Genomic DNA, 15,796 nt, shown 5'->3' on the forward strand with positions numbered 1-15,796 from the left:
GACCATCATATGAGACATGCTGGGTGCAGGGCTGTGTGGTGAGTCAGCACATTGGCTTAAGAATTTACCAAATCCAATGCTCCAATATGGGGAAGCTTCTCTGTTTTGTTTTGTTTTTGTTTGTTTTGTTTTAAGTGTGGTGTCACAGTTCCCTCATCTCTTCAACTACAAGAAAGGCCCAGGAGTAGTCTTAGCTACCATAATATCTATGTTACGGCAGGGCCCTTATTACACTTTCTCTTACAGGGCTATGGAAACAGTTTTGCCCATGCGATAAAGCGAGGTGCAAAACTGAAATCATGCCTAGCAGAGGATGGTGTTGATTCATCAACCTCTGGGTTATGGGCCCAGCACACTTCCGCAGCAAAACGGTTTGAAAGGACTTTAAAGCCAATGGGTACCGTTCAAAAAAAGGAAAAGTCAGATACTCACCTAAGGAGAGGGAAGGCACGGTCCTAATGAGCCTTCCCTCTCCTCTCCCGGTGCCCTCGGTGCTGCGCTGGCTCCCCCGTTCACGTCCACCGCCGCAGGGACTTCGGAGGTCTTCGGGAGCACTCGGGCTTCCGAAGACGGGCCGCTCCATACTACGTACGCGCGAGTGCATCATAGAGGGCGGTAGCGCATGCGTAGTATGGAGCGGCCCGTCTTCGGGAGCCCGAGTGCTCCCGAAGGCTTCCGAAAACTCCCTTCGGCATGCGGAAGTGGCAGTATTTGACCGAACTGGTCGAATACTGCCACGGGGGATCCTGCGCGGGACCGGGCACCGGGAGAGGAGGGGGAAGGCTCATTAGGACCGAGCCTTCCCTCTCCTTAGGTGAGTATCTGACTTTTCCTTTTTTTGAACGGTAAACATTCACTTTAAGGTCACTTTCGGTTTTCAATCCGGATATCCGAATCTGATCGAATATTGGGTTCGGATATCTGATTCTACTTGGATACCCACAAGTTCGGATTTGGATATCCGATTCGGATCCGGATATCTTGGTATCAGGATCTGAATCTATTCGGATTTTAAAAATTGGTATCTGAGCACCCCTGTTCACTAGGAATGATTTGCTGAGCGCTTTGTGATGTGAAAGCTCTTCCTAATGCAATGCTATGTGTGAGATCCTACTAGAGGGATGTGATTTTATAAACATCCCCCATAGCATTGCATTAGCAAGAGCTCTCACACTTTACTAGCGCTCAGAAATCGCCCCTAGTGGGTTTCTGGCCTAACATGGCGTCTCAGGCTTGGCCAGAATGACCGACTTTGATGAACCTTTGCAGGATATTGTAATATGCCGCGTTTGGCCTGTATGTCTCCTTGTTGGCAAGCAGCCTCCGTGTCTCTGTATAGTAATGTGGGCTGTCCCAGCCGGCGGTCTCACCTGTCTCACGTCATAGGCCAGCAGGACATATCGCTGATCCGGAGACACAGAATATCCAGAGGCTTTAAATGTTATCTGGAAGAGAAGAAGGAAAGAGAATGATTTATTGCTCTATGAAGGATCATTCACTTCTCATGTCCTTTGTGTCATTATCCGCTCATAAAGGGGACCTTCCACTCAATGTCTAAAACATTTCAAACGAATCTCCCCCTAAGGGTGGGGTAGCCAGCATTCATTTACCTGCGGAGAGCTGCTCCATATTGGGGAGTCTCCCTCCATAAGGAGTCCTTCATCTTCTCTGACTCACAGGTGCCACAGGATGAAGAACCTGCAGTGACGGGTGCTGCAGTGCATGCTGGGAGATCACACTAATGGACTACATCGTACTTCCCAACCCGGTACAGACCCAACCAAACCGGGACAGTTGTGAGGTATGGCAATCCGGATAGACAACATTGCCTCAGGAACAGGGCGTGGCTGAGGCAGAGGCTCCACCCTCCACCAATTTCTCATACACCATATCCCATGTTAGGTGTGTGCAACAGAACTAGGAATGGTCCGCACTTGTTCAATCAAGCTGTTCCCAACTTCATTTGAGAGCGTTTACTCATAGCTAAGCAGTGAGACACTGACATCAGCCACATGTACTCATAGCTAACCAGTGAGACACTGACATCAGCTACATATACTCATAGCTAACCAGTGAGACACTGACATCAGCCACATGTACTCATAGCTAACCAGTGAGACACTGACATCAGCCACATGTACTCATAGCTAACCAGTGACACACTGACATCAGCCACATGTACTCATAGCTAACCAGTGAGACACTGACATCGGCCACATGTACTCATAGCTAACCAGTGACACACTGACATCAGCCACATGTACTCATAGCTAACCAGTGACACACTGACATCAGCCACATGTACTCATAGCTAACCAGTGACACACTGACATCAGCCACATGTACTCATAGCTAACCAGTGAGACACTGACATCAGCCACATGTACTCATAGCTAACCAGTGAGACACTGACATCGGCCACATGCACTCATAGCTAACCAGTGACACACTGACATCAGCCACATGTACTCATAGCTAACCAGTGACACACTGACATCAGCCACATGTACTCATAGCTAACCAGTGACACACTGACATCAGCCACATGTACTCATAGCTAACCAGTGACACACTGACACCGGCCACATGTACTCATAGCTAACCAGTGACACACTGACATCGGCCACATGTACTCATAGCTAAAAAGTGAGACACTGACATCAGCCACATGTACTCATAGCTAACCAGTGAGACACTGACATCAGCCACATGTACTCATAGCTAACCAGTGAGACACTGACATCAACCACATGTACTCATAGCTAACCAGTGACACACTGACATCAGCCACATGTACTCATAGCTAACCAGTGAGACACTGACATCAGCCACATGTACTCATAGCTAACCAGTGACACACTGACATCGGCCACATGTACACATAGCTAACCAGTGAGACACTGACATCAGCCACATGTACTCATAGCTAACCAGTGAGACACTGACATCAGCCACATGTACTCATAGCTAACCAGTGAGACACTGACATCGGCCACATGTACACATAGCTAACCAGTGAGACACTGACATCAGCCACATGTACTCATAACTAACCAGTGACACACTGACATCAGCCACATGTACTCATAGCTAACCAGTGAGACACTGACATCAGCCACATGTACTCATAGCTAACCAGTGAGACACTGACATCAGCCACATGTACTCATAGCTAACCAGTGACACACTGACATCAGCCACATGTACTCATAGCTAACCAGTGACACACTGACACCGGCCACATGTACTCATAGCTAACCAGTGACACACTGACATCAGCCACATGTACTCCTAGCTAACCAGTGACACACTGACATCGGCCACATGTACTCATAGCTAACCAGTGACACACTGACATCAGCCACATGCACTCATAGCTAACCAGTGACACACTGACATCAGCCACATGTACTCATAGCTAACCAGTGACACACTGACATCAGCCACATGTACTCATAGCTAACCAGTGACACACTGACATCGGCCACATGTACTCATAGCTAACCAGTGAGACACTGACATCAGCCACATGTACTCCTAGCTAACCAGTGACACACTGACATCAGCCACATGTACTCATAGCTAACCAGTGACACACTGACATCAGCCACATGTACTCATAGCTAACCAGTGAGACACTGTCATCAGCCACATGTACTCCTAACTAACCAGTGAGACACTGACATCAGCCACATGTACTCATAGCTAACCAGTGACACACTGACATCAGCCACATGTACGCATAGCTAACCAGTGACACACTGACATCAGCCACATATACTCATAGCTAACCAGTGACACACTGACATCGGCCACATGTACTCCTAGCTAACCAGTGACACACTGACATCGGCCACATGTACTCCTAGCTAACCAGTGACACACTGACATCGGCCACATGTACTCATAGCTAACCAGTGAGACACTGACATCGGCCACATGTACTCATAGCTAACCAGTGACACACTGACATCAGCCACATGTACTCATAGCTAACCAGTGACACACTGACATCAGCCACATGTACTCATAGCTAACCAGTGAGACACTGACATCAGCCACATGTACTCATAGCTAACCAGTGACACACTGACATCAGCCACATGTACTCATAGCTAACCAGTGAGACACTGACATCAGCCACATGTACTCCTAGCTAACCAGTGAGACACTGACATCAGCCACATGTACTCATAGCTAACCAGTGACACACTGACATCAGCCACATGTACTCATAGCTAACCAGTGACACACTGACACCGGCCACATGTACTCATAGCTAACCAGTGACACACTGACATCGGCCACATGTACTCATAGCTAAAAAGTGAGACACTGACATCAGCCACATGTACTCATAGCTAACCAGTGAGACACTGACATCAGCCACATGTACTCATAGCTAACCAGTGAGACACTGACACCGGCCACATGTACTCATAGCTAACCAGTGAGACACTGACATCAACCACATGTACTCATAGCTAACCAGTGACACACTGACATCAGCCACATGTACTCATAGCTAACCAGTGAGACACTGACATCAGCCACATGTACTCATAGCTAACCAGTGACACACTGACATCGGCCACATGTACACATAGCTAACCAGTGAGACACTGACATCAGCCACATGTACTCATAGCTAACCAGTGAGACACTGACATCAGCCACATGTACTCATAGCTAACCAGTGAGACACTGACATCGGCCACATGTACACATAGCTAACCAGTGAGACACTGACATCAGCCACATGTACTCATAACTAACCAGTGACACACTGACATCAGCCACATGTACTCATAGCTAACCAGTGAGACACTGACATCAGCCACATGTACTCATAGCTAACCAGTGAGACACTGACATCAGCCACATGTACTCATAGCTAACCAGTGACACACTGACATCAGCCACATGTACTCATAGCTAACCAGTGACACACTGACACCGGCCACATGTACTCATAGCTAACCAGTGACACACTGACATCAGCCACATGTACTCCTAGCTAACCAGTGACACACTGACATCGGCCACATGTACTCATAGCTAACCAGTGACACACTGACATCAGCCACATGCACTCATAGCTAACCAGTGACACACTGACATCAGCCACATGTACTCATAGCTAACCAGTGACACACTGACATCAGCCACATGTACTCATAGCTAACCAGTGACACACTGACATCGCCAAATGTACTCATAGCTAACCAGTGAGACACTGACATCAGCCACATGTACTCCTAGCTAACCAGTGACACACTGACATCAGCCACATGTACTCATAGCTAACCAGTGACACACTGACATCAGCCACATGTACTCATAGCTAACCAGTGAGACACTGACATCAGCCACATGTACTCCTAGCTAACCAGTGAGACACTGACATCAGCCACATGTACTCATAGCTAACCAGTGACACACTGACATCAGCCACATGTACGCATAGCTAACCAGTGACACACTGACATCAGCCACATATACTCATAGCTAACCAGTGACACACTGACATCGGCCACATGTACTCCTAGCTAACCAGTGACACACTGACATCGGCCACATGTACTCATAGCTAACCAGTGAGACACTGACATCGGCCACATGTACTCATAGCTAACCAGTGACACACTGACATCAGCCACATGTACTCATAGCTAACCAGTGACACACTGAAATCAGCCACATGTACTCATAGCTAACCAGTGAGACACTGACATCAGCCACATGTACTCATAGCTAACCAGTGACACACTGACATCAGCCACATGTACTCATAGCTAACCAGTGAGACACTGACATCAGCCACATGTACTCCTAGCTAACCAGTGAGACACTGACATCGGCCACATGTACTCATAGCTAACCAGTGACACACTGACATCAGCCACATGTACTCATAGCTAACCAGTGACACACTGACATCAGCCACATGTACTCATAGCTAACCAGTGACACACTGACATCAGCCACATATACTCATAGCTAACCAGTGACACACTGACATCGGTCACATGTACTCCTAGCTAACCAGTGAGACACTGACATCGGCCACATGTACTCATAGCTAACCAGTGACACACTGACATCAGCCACGTGTACTCATAGCTAACCAGTGACACACTGACATCAGCCACATATACTCATAGCTAACCAGTGAGACACTGACATCACCCACATGTACTCATAGCTAACCAGTGACACACTGACATCAGCCACATGTACTCATAGCTAACCAGTGAGACACTGACATCAGCCACATGTACTCATAGCTAACCAGTGACACACTGACATCGGTCACATGTACTCCTAGCTAACCAGTGAGACACTGACATCGGCCACATGTACTCATAGCTAACCAGTGACACACTGACATCAGCCACATGTACTCATAGCTAACCAGTGAGACACTGACATCAGCCACATGTACTCATAGCTAACCAGTGAGACACTGACATCAGCCACATATACTCATAGCTAACCAGTGAGACACTGACATCAGCCACATATACTCATAGCTAACCAGTGAGACACTGACATCAGCCACATGTACTCATAGCTAACCAGTGACACACTGACATCGGCCACATGTACTCATAGCTAACCAGTGACACACTGACATCAGCCACATGTACTCATAGCTAACCAGTGACACACTGACATCAGCCACATGCACTCATAGCTAACCAGTGAGACACTGACATCAGCCACATGTACTCATAGCTAACCAGTGACACACTGACATCGGCCACATGTACTCATAGCTAACCAGTGAGACACTGACATCAGCCACATGTACTCATAGCTAACCAGTGACACACTGACATCAGCCACATGTACTCATAGCTAACCAGTGAGACACTGACATCAGCCACATGTACTCATAGCTAACCAGTGAGACACTGACATCAGCCACATGTACTCATAGCTAACCAGTGAGACACTGACACCGGCCACATGTACTCATAGCTAACCAGTGACACACTGACATCAGCCACATGTACTCATAGCTAACCAGTGACACACTGACATCAGCCACATGCACTCATAGCTAACCAGTGAGACACTGACATCAGCCACATGCACTCATAGCTAACCAGTGAGACACTGACATCAGCCACATGCACTCATAGCTAACCAGTGAGACACTGACATCAGCCACATGCACTCATAGCTAACCAGTGAGACACTGACATCAGCCACATGTACTCATAGCTAACCAGTGACACACTGACATCAGCCACATGTACTCATAGCTAACCAGTGAGACACTGACATCAGCCACATGTACTCATAGCTAACCAGTGAGACACTGACATCAGCCACATGTACTTATAGCTAACCAGTGAGACACTGACATCAGCCACATGTACTCATAGCTAACCAGTGACACACTGACACCGGCCACATGTACTCATAGCTAACCAGTGAGACACTGACATCAGCCACATGTACTCATAGCTAACCAGTGACACACTGACATCAGCCACATGTACTCATAGCTAACCAGTGAGACACTGACATCAGCCACATGTACTCATAGCTAACCAGTGAGACACTGACATCAGCCACATGCACTCATAGCTAACCAGTGACACACTGACATCAGCCACATGTACTCATAGCTAACCAGTGACACACTGACATCAGCCACATGTACTCATAGCTAACCAGTGACACACTGACATCAGCCACATGTACTCATAGCTAACCAGTGACACACTGACATCAGCCACATGTACTCATAGCTAACCAGTGAGACACTGACATCAGCCACATGTACTCATAGCTAACCAGTGACACACTGACATCAGCCACATGCACTCATAGCTAACCAGTGACACACTGACATCAGCCACATGTACTCATAGCTAACCAGTGAGACACTGACATCAGCCACATGTACTCATAGCTAACCAGTGAGACACTGACATCAGCCACATGTACTCATAGCTAACCAGTGACAGACTGACATCAGCCACATGTACTCATAGCTAACCAGTGACACACTGACATCGGCCACATGTACTCATAGCTAACCAGTGACACACTGACATCAGCCACATGTACTCATAGCTAACCAGTGACACACTGACATCAGCCACATGTACTCATAGCTAACCAGTGACACACTGACATCAGCCACATGTACTCATAGCTAACCAGTGAGACACTGACATCAGCCACATGTACGCATAGCTAACCAGTGACACACTGACATCAGCCACATGTACTCATAGCTAACCAGTGAGACACTGACATCAGCCACATGTACTCATAGCTAACCAGTGACACACTGACATCGGCCACATGTACTCATAGCTAACCAGTGAGACACTGACATCGGCCACATGTACTCATAGCTAACCAGTGACACACTGACATCGGCCACATGTACTCATAGCTAACCAGTGAGACACTGACATCAGCCACATGTACTCATAGCTAACCAGTGAGACACTGACATCGGCCACATGTGCTCATAGCTAACCAGTGACACACTGACACCGGCCACAAGTACTCATAGCTAACCAGTGACACACTGACATCAGCCACATGTACTCATAGCTAACCAGTGACACACTGACATCGGTCACATGTACTCATAGCTAACCAGTGACACACTGACACCGGCCACATGTACTCATAGCTAACCAGTGAGACACTGACATTGGCCACATGTACTCATAGCTAACCAGTGAGACACTGACATCAGCCACATGTACTCATAGCTAACCAGTGAGACACTGACATCAGCCACATGTACTCATAGCTAACCAGTGACACACTGACATCAGCCACATGTACTCATAGCTAACCAGTGAGACACTGACATCAGCCACATGTACTCATAGCTAACCAGTGAGACACTGACATCAGCCACATGTACTTATAGCTAACCAGTGAGACACTGACATCAGCCACATGTACTCATAGCTAACCAGTGACACACTGACACCGGCCACATGTACTCATAGCTAACCAGTGACACACTGACATCGGCCACATGTACTCATAGCTAACCAGTGACACACTGACATCAGCCACATGTACTCATAGCTAACCAGTGAGACACTGACATCAGCCACATGTACTCATAGCTAACCAGTGACACACTGACATCGGCCACATGTACTCATAGCTAACCAGTGAGACACTGACATCAGCCACATGTACTCATAGCTAACCAGTGACACACTGACATCAGCCACATGTACTCATAGCTAACCAGTGAGACACTGACATCAGCCACATGTACTCATAGCTAACCAGTGAGACACTGACATCAGCCACATGTACTCATAGCTAACCAGTGAGACACTGACATCAGCCACATGTACTCATAGCTAACCAGTGACACACTGACATCAGCCACATGTACTCATAGCTAACCAGTGACACACTGACATCAGCCACATGTACTCATAGCTAACCAGTGACACACTGACATCAGCCACATGTACTCATAGCTAACCAGTGAGACACTGACATCAGCCACATGTACTCATAGCTAACCAGTGACACACTGACATCAGCCACATGTACTCATAGCTAACCAGTGAGACACTGACATCAGCCACATGCACTCATAGCTAACCAGTGACACACTGACATCAGCCACATGCACTCATAGCTAACCAGTGACACACTGACATCAGCCACATGTACTCATAGCTAACCAGTGACACACTGACATCAGCCACATGTACTCATAGCTAACCAGTGACACACTGACATCAGCCACATGTACTCATAGCTAACCAGTGACACACTGACATCAGCCACATGTACTCATAGCTAACCAGTGAGACACTGACATCAGCCACATGTACTCATAGCTAACCAGTGACACACTGACATCAGCCACATGCACTCATAGCTAACCAGTGACACACTGACATCAGCCACATGTACTCATAGCTAACCAGTGAGACACTGACATCAGCCACATGTACTCATAGCTAACCAGTGAGACACTGACATCAGCCACATGTACTCATAGCTAACCAGTGACAGACTGACATCAGCCACATGTACTCATAGCTAACCAGTGACACACTGACATCGGCCACATGTACTCATAGCTAACCAGTGACACACTGACATCAGCCACATGTACTCAGAGCTAACCAGTGACACACTGACATCAGCCACATGTACTCATAGCTAACCAGTGACACACTGACATCAGCCACATGTACTCATAGCTAACCAGTGAGACACTGACATCAGCCACATGTACTCATAGCTAACCAGTGACACACTGACATCGGCCACATGTACTCATAGCTAACCAGTGAGACACTGACATCAGCCACATGTACTCATAGCTAACCAGTGAGACACTGACATCGGCCACATGTGCTCATAGCTAACCAGTGACACACTGACACCGGCCACAAGTACTCATAGCTAACCAGTGACACACTGACATCAGCCACATGTACTCATAGCTAACCAGTGACACACTGACATCGGCCACATGTACACATAGCTAACCAGTGAGACACTGACATCAGCCACATGTACTCATAGCTAACCAGTGAGACACTGACATCAGCCACATGTACTCATAGCTAACCAGTGAGACACTGACATCGGCCACATGTACACATAGCTAACCAGTGAGACACTGACATCAGCCACATGTACTCATAACTAACCAGTGACACACTGACATCAGCCACATGTACTCATAGCTAACCAGTGAGACACTGACATCAGCCACATGTACTCATAGCTAACCAGTGAGACACTGACATCAGCCACATGTACTCATAGCTAACCAGTGACACACTGACATCAGCCACATGTACTCATAGCTAACCAGTGACACACTGACACCGGCCACATGTACTCATAGCTAACCAGTGACACACTGACATCAGCCACATGTACTCCTAGCTAACCAGTGACACACTGACATCGGCCACATGTACTCATAGCTAACCAGTGACACACTGACATCAGCCACATGCACTCATAGCTAACCAGTGACACACTGACATCAGCCACATGTACTCATAGCTAACCAGTGACACACTGACATCAGCCACATGTACTCATAGCTAACCAGTGACACACTGACATCGGCCACATGTACTCATAGCTAACCAGTGAGACACTGACATCAGCCACATGTACTCCTAGCTAACCAGTGACACACTGACATCAGCCACATGTACTCATAGCTAACCAGTGAGACACTGACATCAGCCACATGTACTCATAGCTAACCAGTGAGACACTGACATCAGCCACATGTACTCCTAGCTAACCAGTGAGACACTGACATCAGCCACATGTACTCATAGCTAACCAGTGACACACTGACATCAGCCACATGTACTCATAGCTAACCAGTGACACACTGACATCAGCCACATGTACTCATAGCTAACCAGTGAGACACTGACATCAGCCACATGTACTCATAGCTAACCAGTGACACACTGACATCAGCCACATGCACTCATAGCTAACCAGTGACACACTGACATCAGCCACATGTACTCATAGCTAACCAGTGAGACACTGACATCAGCCACATGTACTCATAGCTAACCAGTGAGACACTGACATCAGCCACATGTACTCATAGCTAACCAGTGACAGACTGACATCAGCCACATGTACTCATAGCTAACCAGTGACACACTGACATCGGCCACATGTACTCATAGCTAACCAGTGACACACTGACATCAGCCACATGTACTCATAGCTAACCAGTGACACACTGACATCAGCCACATGTACTCATAGCTAACCAGTGACACACTGACATCAGCCACATGTACTCATAGCTAACCAGTGAGACACTGACATCAGCCACATGTACGCATAGCTAACCAGTGACACACTGACATCAGCCACATGTACTCATAGCTAACCAGTGAGACACTGACATCAGCCACATGTACTCATAGCTAACCAGTGACACACTGACATCAGCCACATGTACTCATAGCTAACCAGTGACACACTGACATCAGCCACATGTACTCATAGCTAACCAGTGACACACTGACATCGGCCACATGTACTCATAGCTAACCAGTGAGACACTGACATCAGCCACATGTACTCCTAGCTAACCAGTGACACACTGACATCAGCCACATGTACTCATAGCTAACCAGTGAGACACTGACATCAGCCACATGTACTCATAGCTAACCAGTGAGACACTGACATCAGCCACATGTACTCCTAGCTAACCAGTGAGACACTGACATCAGCCACATGTACTCATAGCTAACCAGTGACACACTGACATCAGCCACATGTACTCATAGCTAACCAGTGACACACTGACATCAGCCACATGTACTCATAGCTAACCAGTGAGACACTGACATCAGCCACATGTACTCATAGCTAACCAGTGACACACTGACATCAGCCACATGCACTCATAGCTAACCAGTGACACACTGACATCAGCCACATGTACTCATAGCTAACCAGTGAGACACTGACATCAGCCACATGTACTCATAGCTAACCAGTGAGACACTGACATCAGCCACATGTACTCATAGCTAACCAGTGACAGACTGACATCAGCCACATGTACTCATAGCTAACCAGTGACACACTGACATCGGCCACATGTACTCATAGCTAACCAGTGACACACTGACATCAGCCACATGTACTCATAGCTAACCAGTGACACACTGACATCAGCCACATGTACTCATAGCTAACCAGTGACACACTGACATCAGCCACATGTACTCATAGCTAACCAGTGAGACACTGACATCAGCCACATGTACGCATAGCTAACCAGTGACACACTGACATCAGCCACATGTACTCATAGCTAACCAGTGAGACACTGACATCAGCCACATGTACTCATAGCTAACCAGTGACACACTGACATCAGCCACATGTACTCATAGCTAACCAGTGAGACACTGACATCAGCCACATGTACTCCTAGCTAACCAGTGAGACACTGACATCAGCCACATGTACTCATAGCTAACCAGTGACACACTGACATCAGCCACATGTACTCATAGCTAACCAGTGACACACTGACACCGGCCACATGTACTCATAGCTAACCAGTGACACACTGACATCGGCCACATGTACTCATAGCTAAAAAGTGAGACACTGACATCAGCCACATGTACTCATAGCTAACCAGTGAGACACTGACATCAGCCACATGTACTCATAGCTAACCAGTGAGACACTGACACCGGCCACATGTACTCATAGCTAACCAGTGAGACACTGACATCAACCACATGTACTCATAGCTAACCAGTGACACACTGACATCAGCCACATGTACTCATAGCTAACCAGTGAGACACTGACATCAGCCACATGTACTCATAGCTAACCAGTGACACACTGACATCGGCCACATGTACACATAGCTAACCAGTGAGACACTGACATCAGCCACATGTACTCATAGCTAACCAGTGAGACACTGACATCAGCCACATGTACTCATAGCTAACCAGTGAGACACTGACATCGGCCACATGTACACATAGCTAACCAGTGAGACACTGACATCAGCCACATGTACTCATAACTAACCAGTGACACACTGACATCAGCCACATGTACTCATAGCTAACCAGTGAGACACTGACATCAGCCACATGTACTCATAGCTAACCAGTGAGACACTGACATCAGCCACATGTACTCATAGCTAACCAGTGACACACTGACATCAGCCACATGTACTCATAGCTAACCAGTGACACACTGACACCGGCCACATGTACTCATAGCTAACCAGTGACACACTGACATCAGCCACATGTACTCCTAGCTAACCAGTGACACACTGACATCGGCCACATGTACTCATAGCTAACCAGTGACACACTGACATCAGCCACATGCACTCATAGCTAACCAGTGACACACTGACATCAGCCACATGTACTCATAGCTAACCAGTGACACACTGACATCAGCCACATGTACTCATAGCTAACCAGTGACACACTGACATCGCCAAATGTACTCATAGCTAACCAGTGAGACACTGACATCAGCCACATGTACTCCTAGCTAACCAGTGACACACTGACATCAGCCACATGTACTCATAGCTAACCAGTGACACACTGACATCAGCCACATGTACTCATAGCTAACCAGTGAGACACTGACATCAGCCACATGTACTCCTAGCTAACCAGTGAGACACTGACATCAGCCACATGTACTCATAGCTAACCAGTGACACACTGACATCAGCCACATGTACGCATAGCTAACCAGTGACACACTGACATCAGCCACATATACTCATAGCTAACCAGTGACACACTGACATCGGCCACATGTACTCCTAGCTAACCAGTGACACACTGACATCGGCCACATGTACTCATAGCTAACCAGTGAGACACTGACATCGGCCACATGTACTCATAGCTAACCAGTGACACACTGACATCAGCCACATGTACTCATAGCTAACCAGTGACACACTGAAATCAGCCACATGTACTCATAGCTAACCAGTGAGACACTGACATCAGCCACATGTACTCATAGCTAACCAGTGACACACTGACATCAGCCACATGTACTCATAGCTAACCAGTGAGACACTGACATCAGCCACATGTACTCCTAGCTAACCAGTGAGACACTGACATCGGCCACATGTACTCATAGCTAACCAGTGACACACTGACATCAGCCACATGTACTCATAGCTAACCAGTGACACACTGACATCAGCCACATGTACTCATAGCTAACCAGTGACACACTGACATCAGCCACATATACTCATAGCTAACCAGTGACACACTGACATCGGTCACATGTACTCCTAGCTAACCAGTGAGACACTGACATCGGCCACATGTACTCATAGCTAACCAGTGACACACTGACATCAGCCACATGTACTCATAGCTAACCAGTGACACACTGACATCAGCCACATATACTCATAGCTAACCAGTGAGACACTGACATCACCCACATGTACTCATAGCTAACCAGTGACACACTGACATCAGCCACATGTACTCATAGCTAACCAGTGAGACACTGACATCAGCCACATGTACTCATAGCTAACCAGTGACACACTGACATCGGTCACATGTACTCCTAGCTAACCAGTGAGACACTGACATCGGCCACATGTACTCATAGCTAACCAGTGACACACTGACATCAGCCACATGTACTCATAGCTAACCAGTGAGACACTGACATCAGCCACATGTACTCATAGCTAACCAGTGAGACACTGACATCAGCCACATATACTCATAGCTAACCAGTGAGACACTGACATCAGCCACATATACTCATAGCTAACCAGTGAGACACTGACATCAGCCACATGTACTCATAGCTAACCAGTGACACACTGACATCGGCCACATGTACTCATAGCTAACCAGTGACACACTGACATCAGCCACATGTACTCATAGCTAACCAGTGACACACTGACATCAGCCACATGCACTCATAGCTAACCAGTGAGACACTGACATCAGCCACATGTACTCATAGCTAACCAGTGACACACTGACATCGGCCACATGTACTCATAGCTAACCAGTGAGACACTGACATCAGCCACATGTACTCATAGCTAACCAGTGACACACTGACATCAGCCACATGTACTCATAGCTAACCAGTGAGACACTGACATCAGCCACATGTACTCATAGCTAACCAGTGAGACACTGACATCAGCCACATGTACTCATAGCTAACCAGTGAGACACTGACACCGGCCACATGTACTCAT

The 15,796-nt window shown here is 47.4% G+C and overlaps 1 protein-coding gene across 1 annotated transcript in view; it reads right to left on the reverse strand.

Annotated features, from left to right (window-relative positions):
- Window positions 1-15,796, reverse strand: part of DPP10 (dipeptidyl peptidase like 10) — a 647,445-nt gene that overhangs the window by 347,006 nt on the left and 284,643 nt on the right. Inside the window, exon 5 of the mRNA XM_068247444.1 lies at window positions 1,371-1,445. Within this exon, the coding sequence (XP_068103545.1) occupies window positions 1,371-1,445 (75 nt within the window). The remainder of the gene's footprint in view (window positions 1-1,370; window positions 1,446-15,796) is intronic.

This window comes from Hyperolius riggenbachi, chromosome 7 (genome assembly GCF_040937935.1).
Source record: "Hyperolius riggenbachi isolate aHypRig1 chromosome 7, aHypRig1.pri, whole genome shotgun sequence".
NCBI lineage: Eukaryota > Metazoa > Chordata > Amphibia > Anura > Hyperoliidae > Hyperolius > Hyperolius riggenbachi.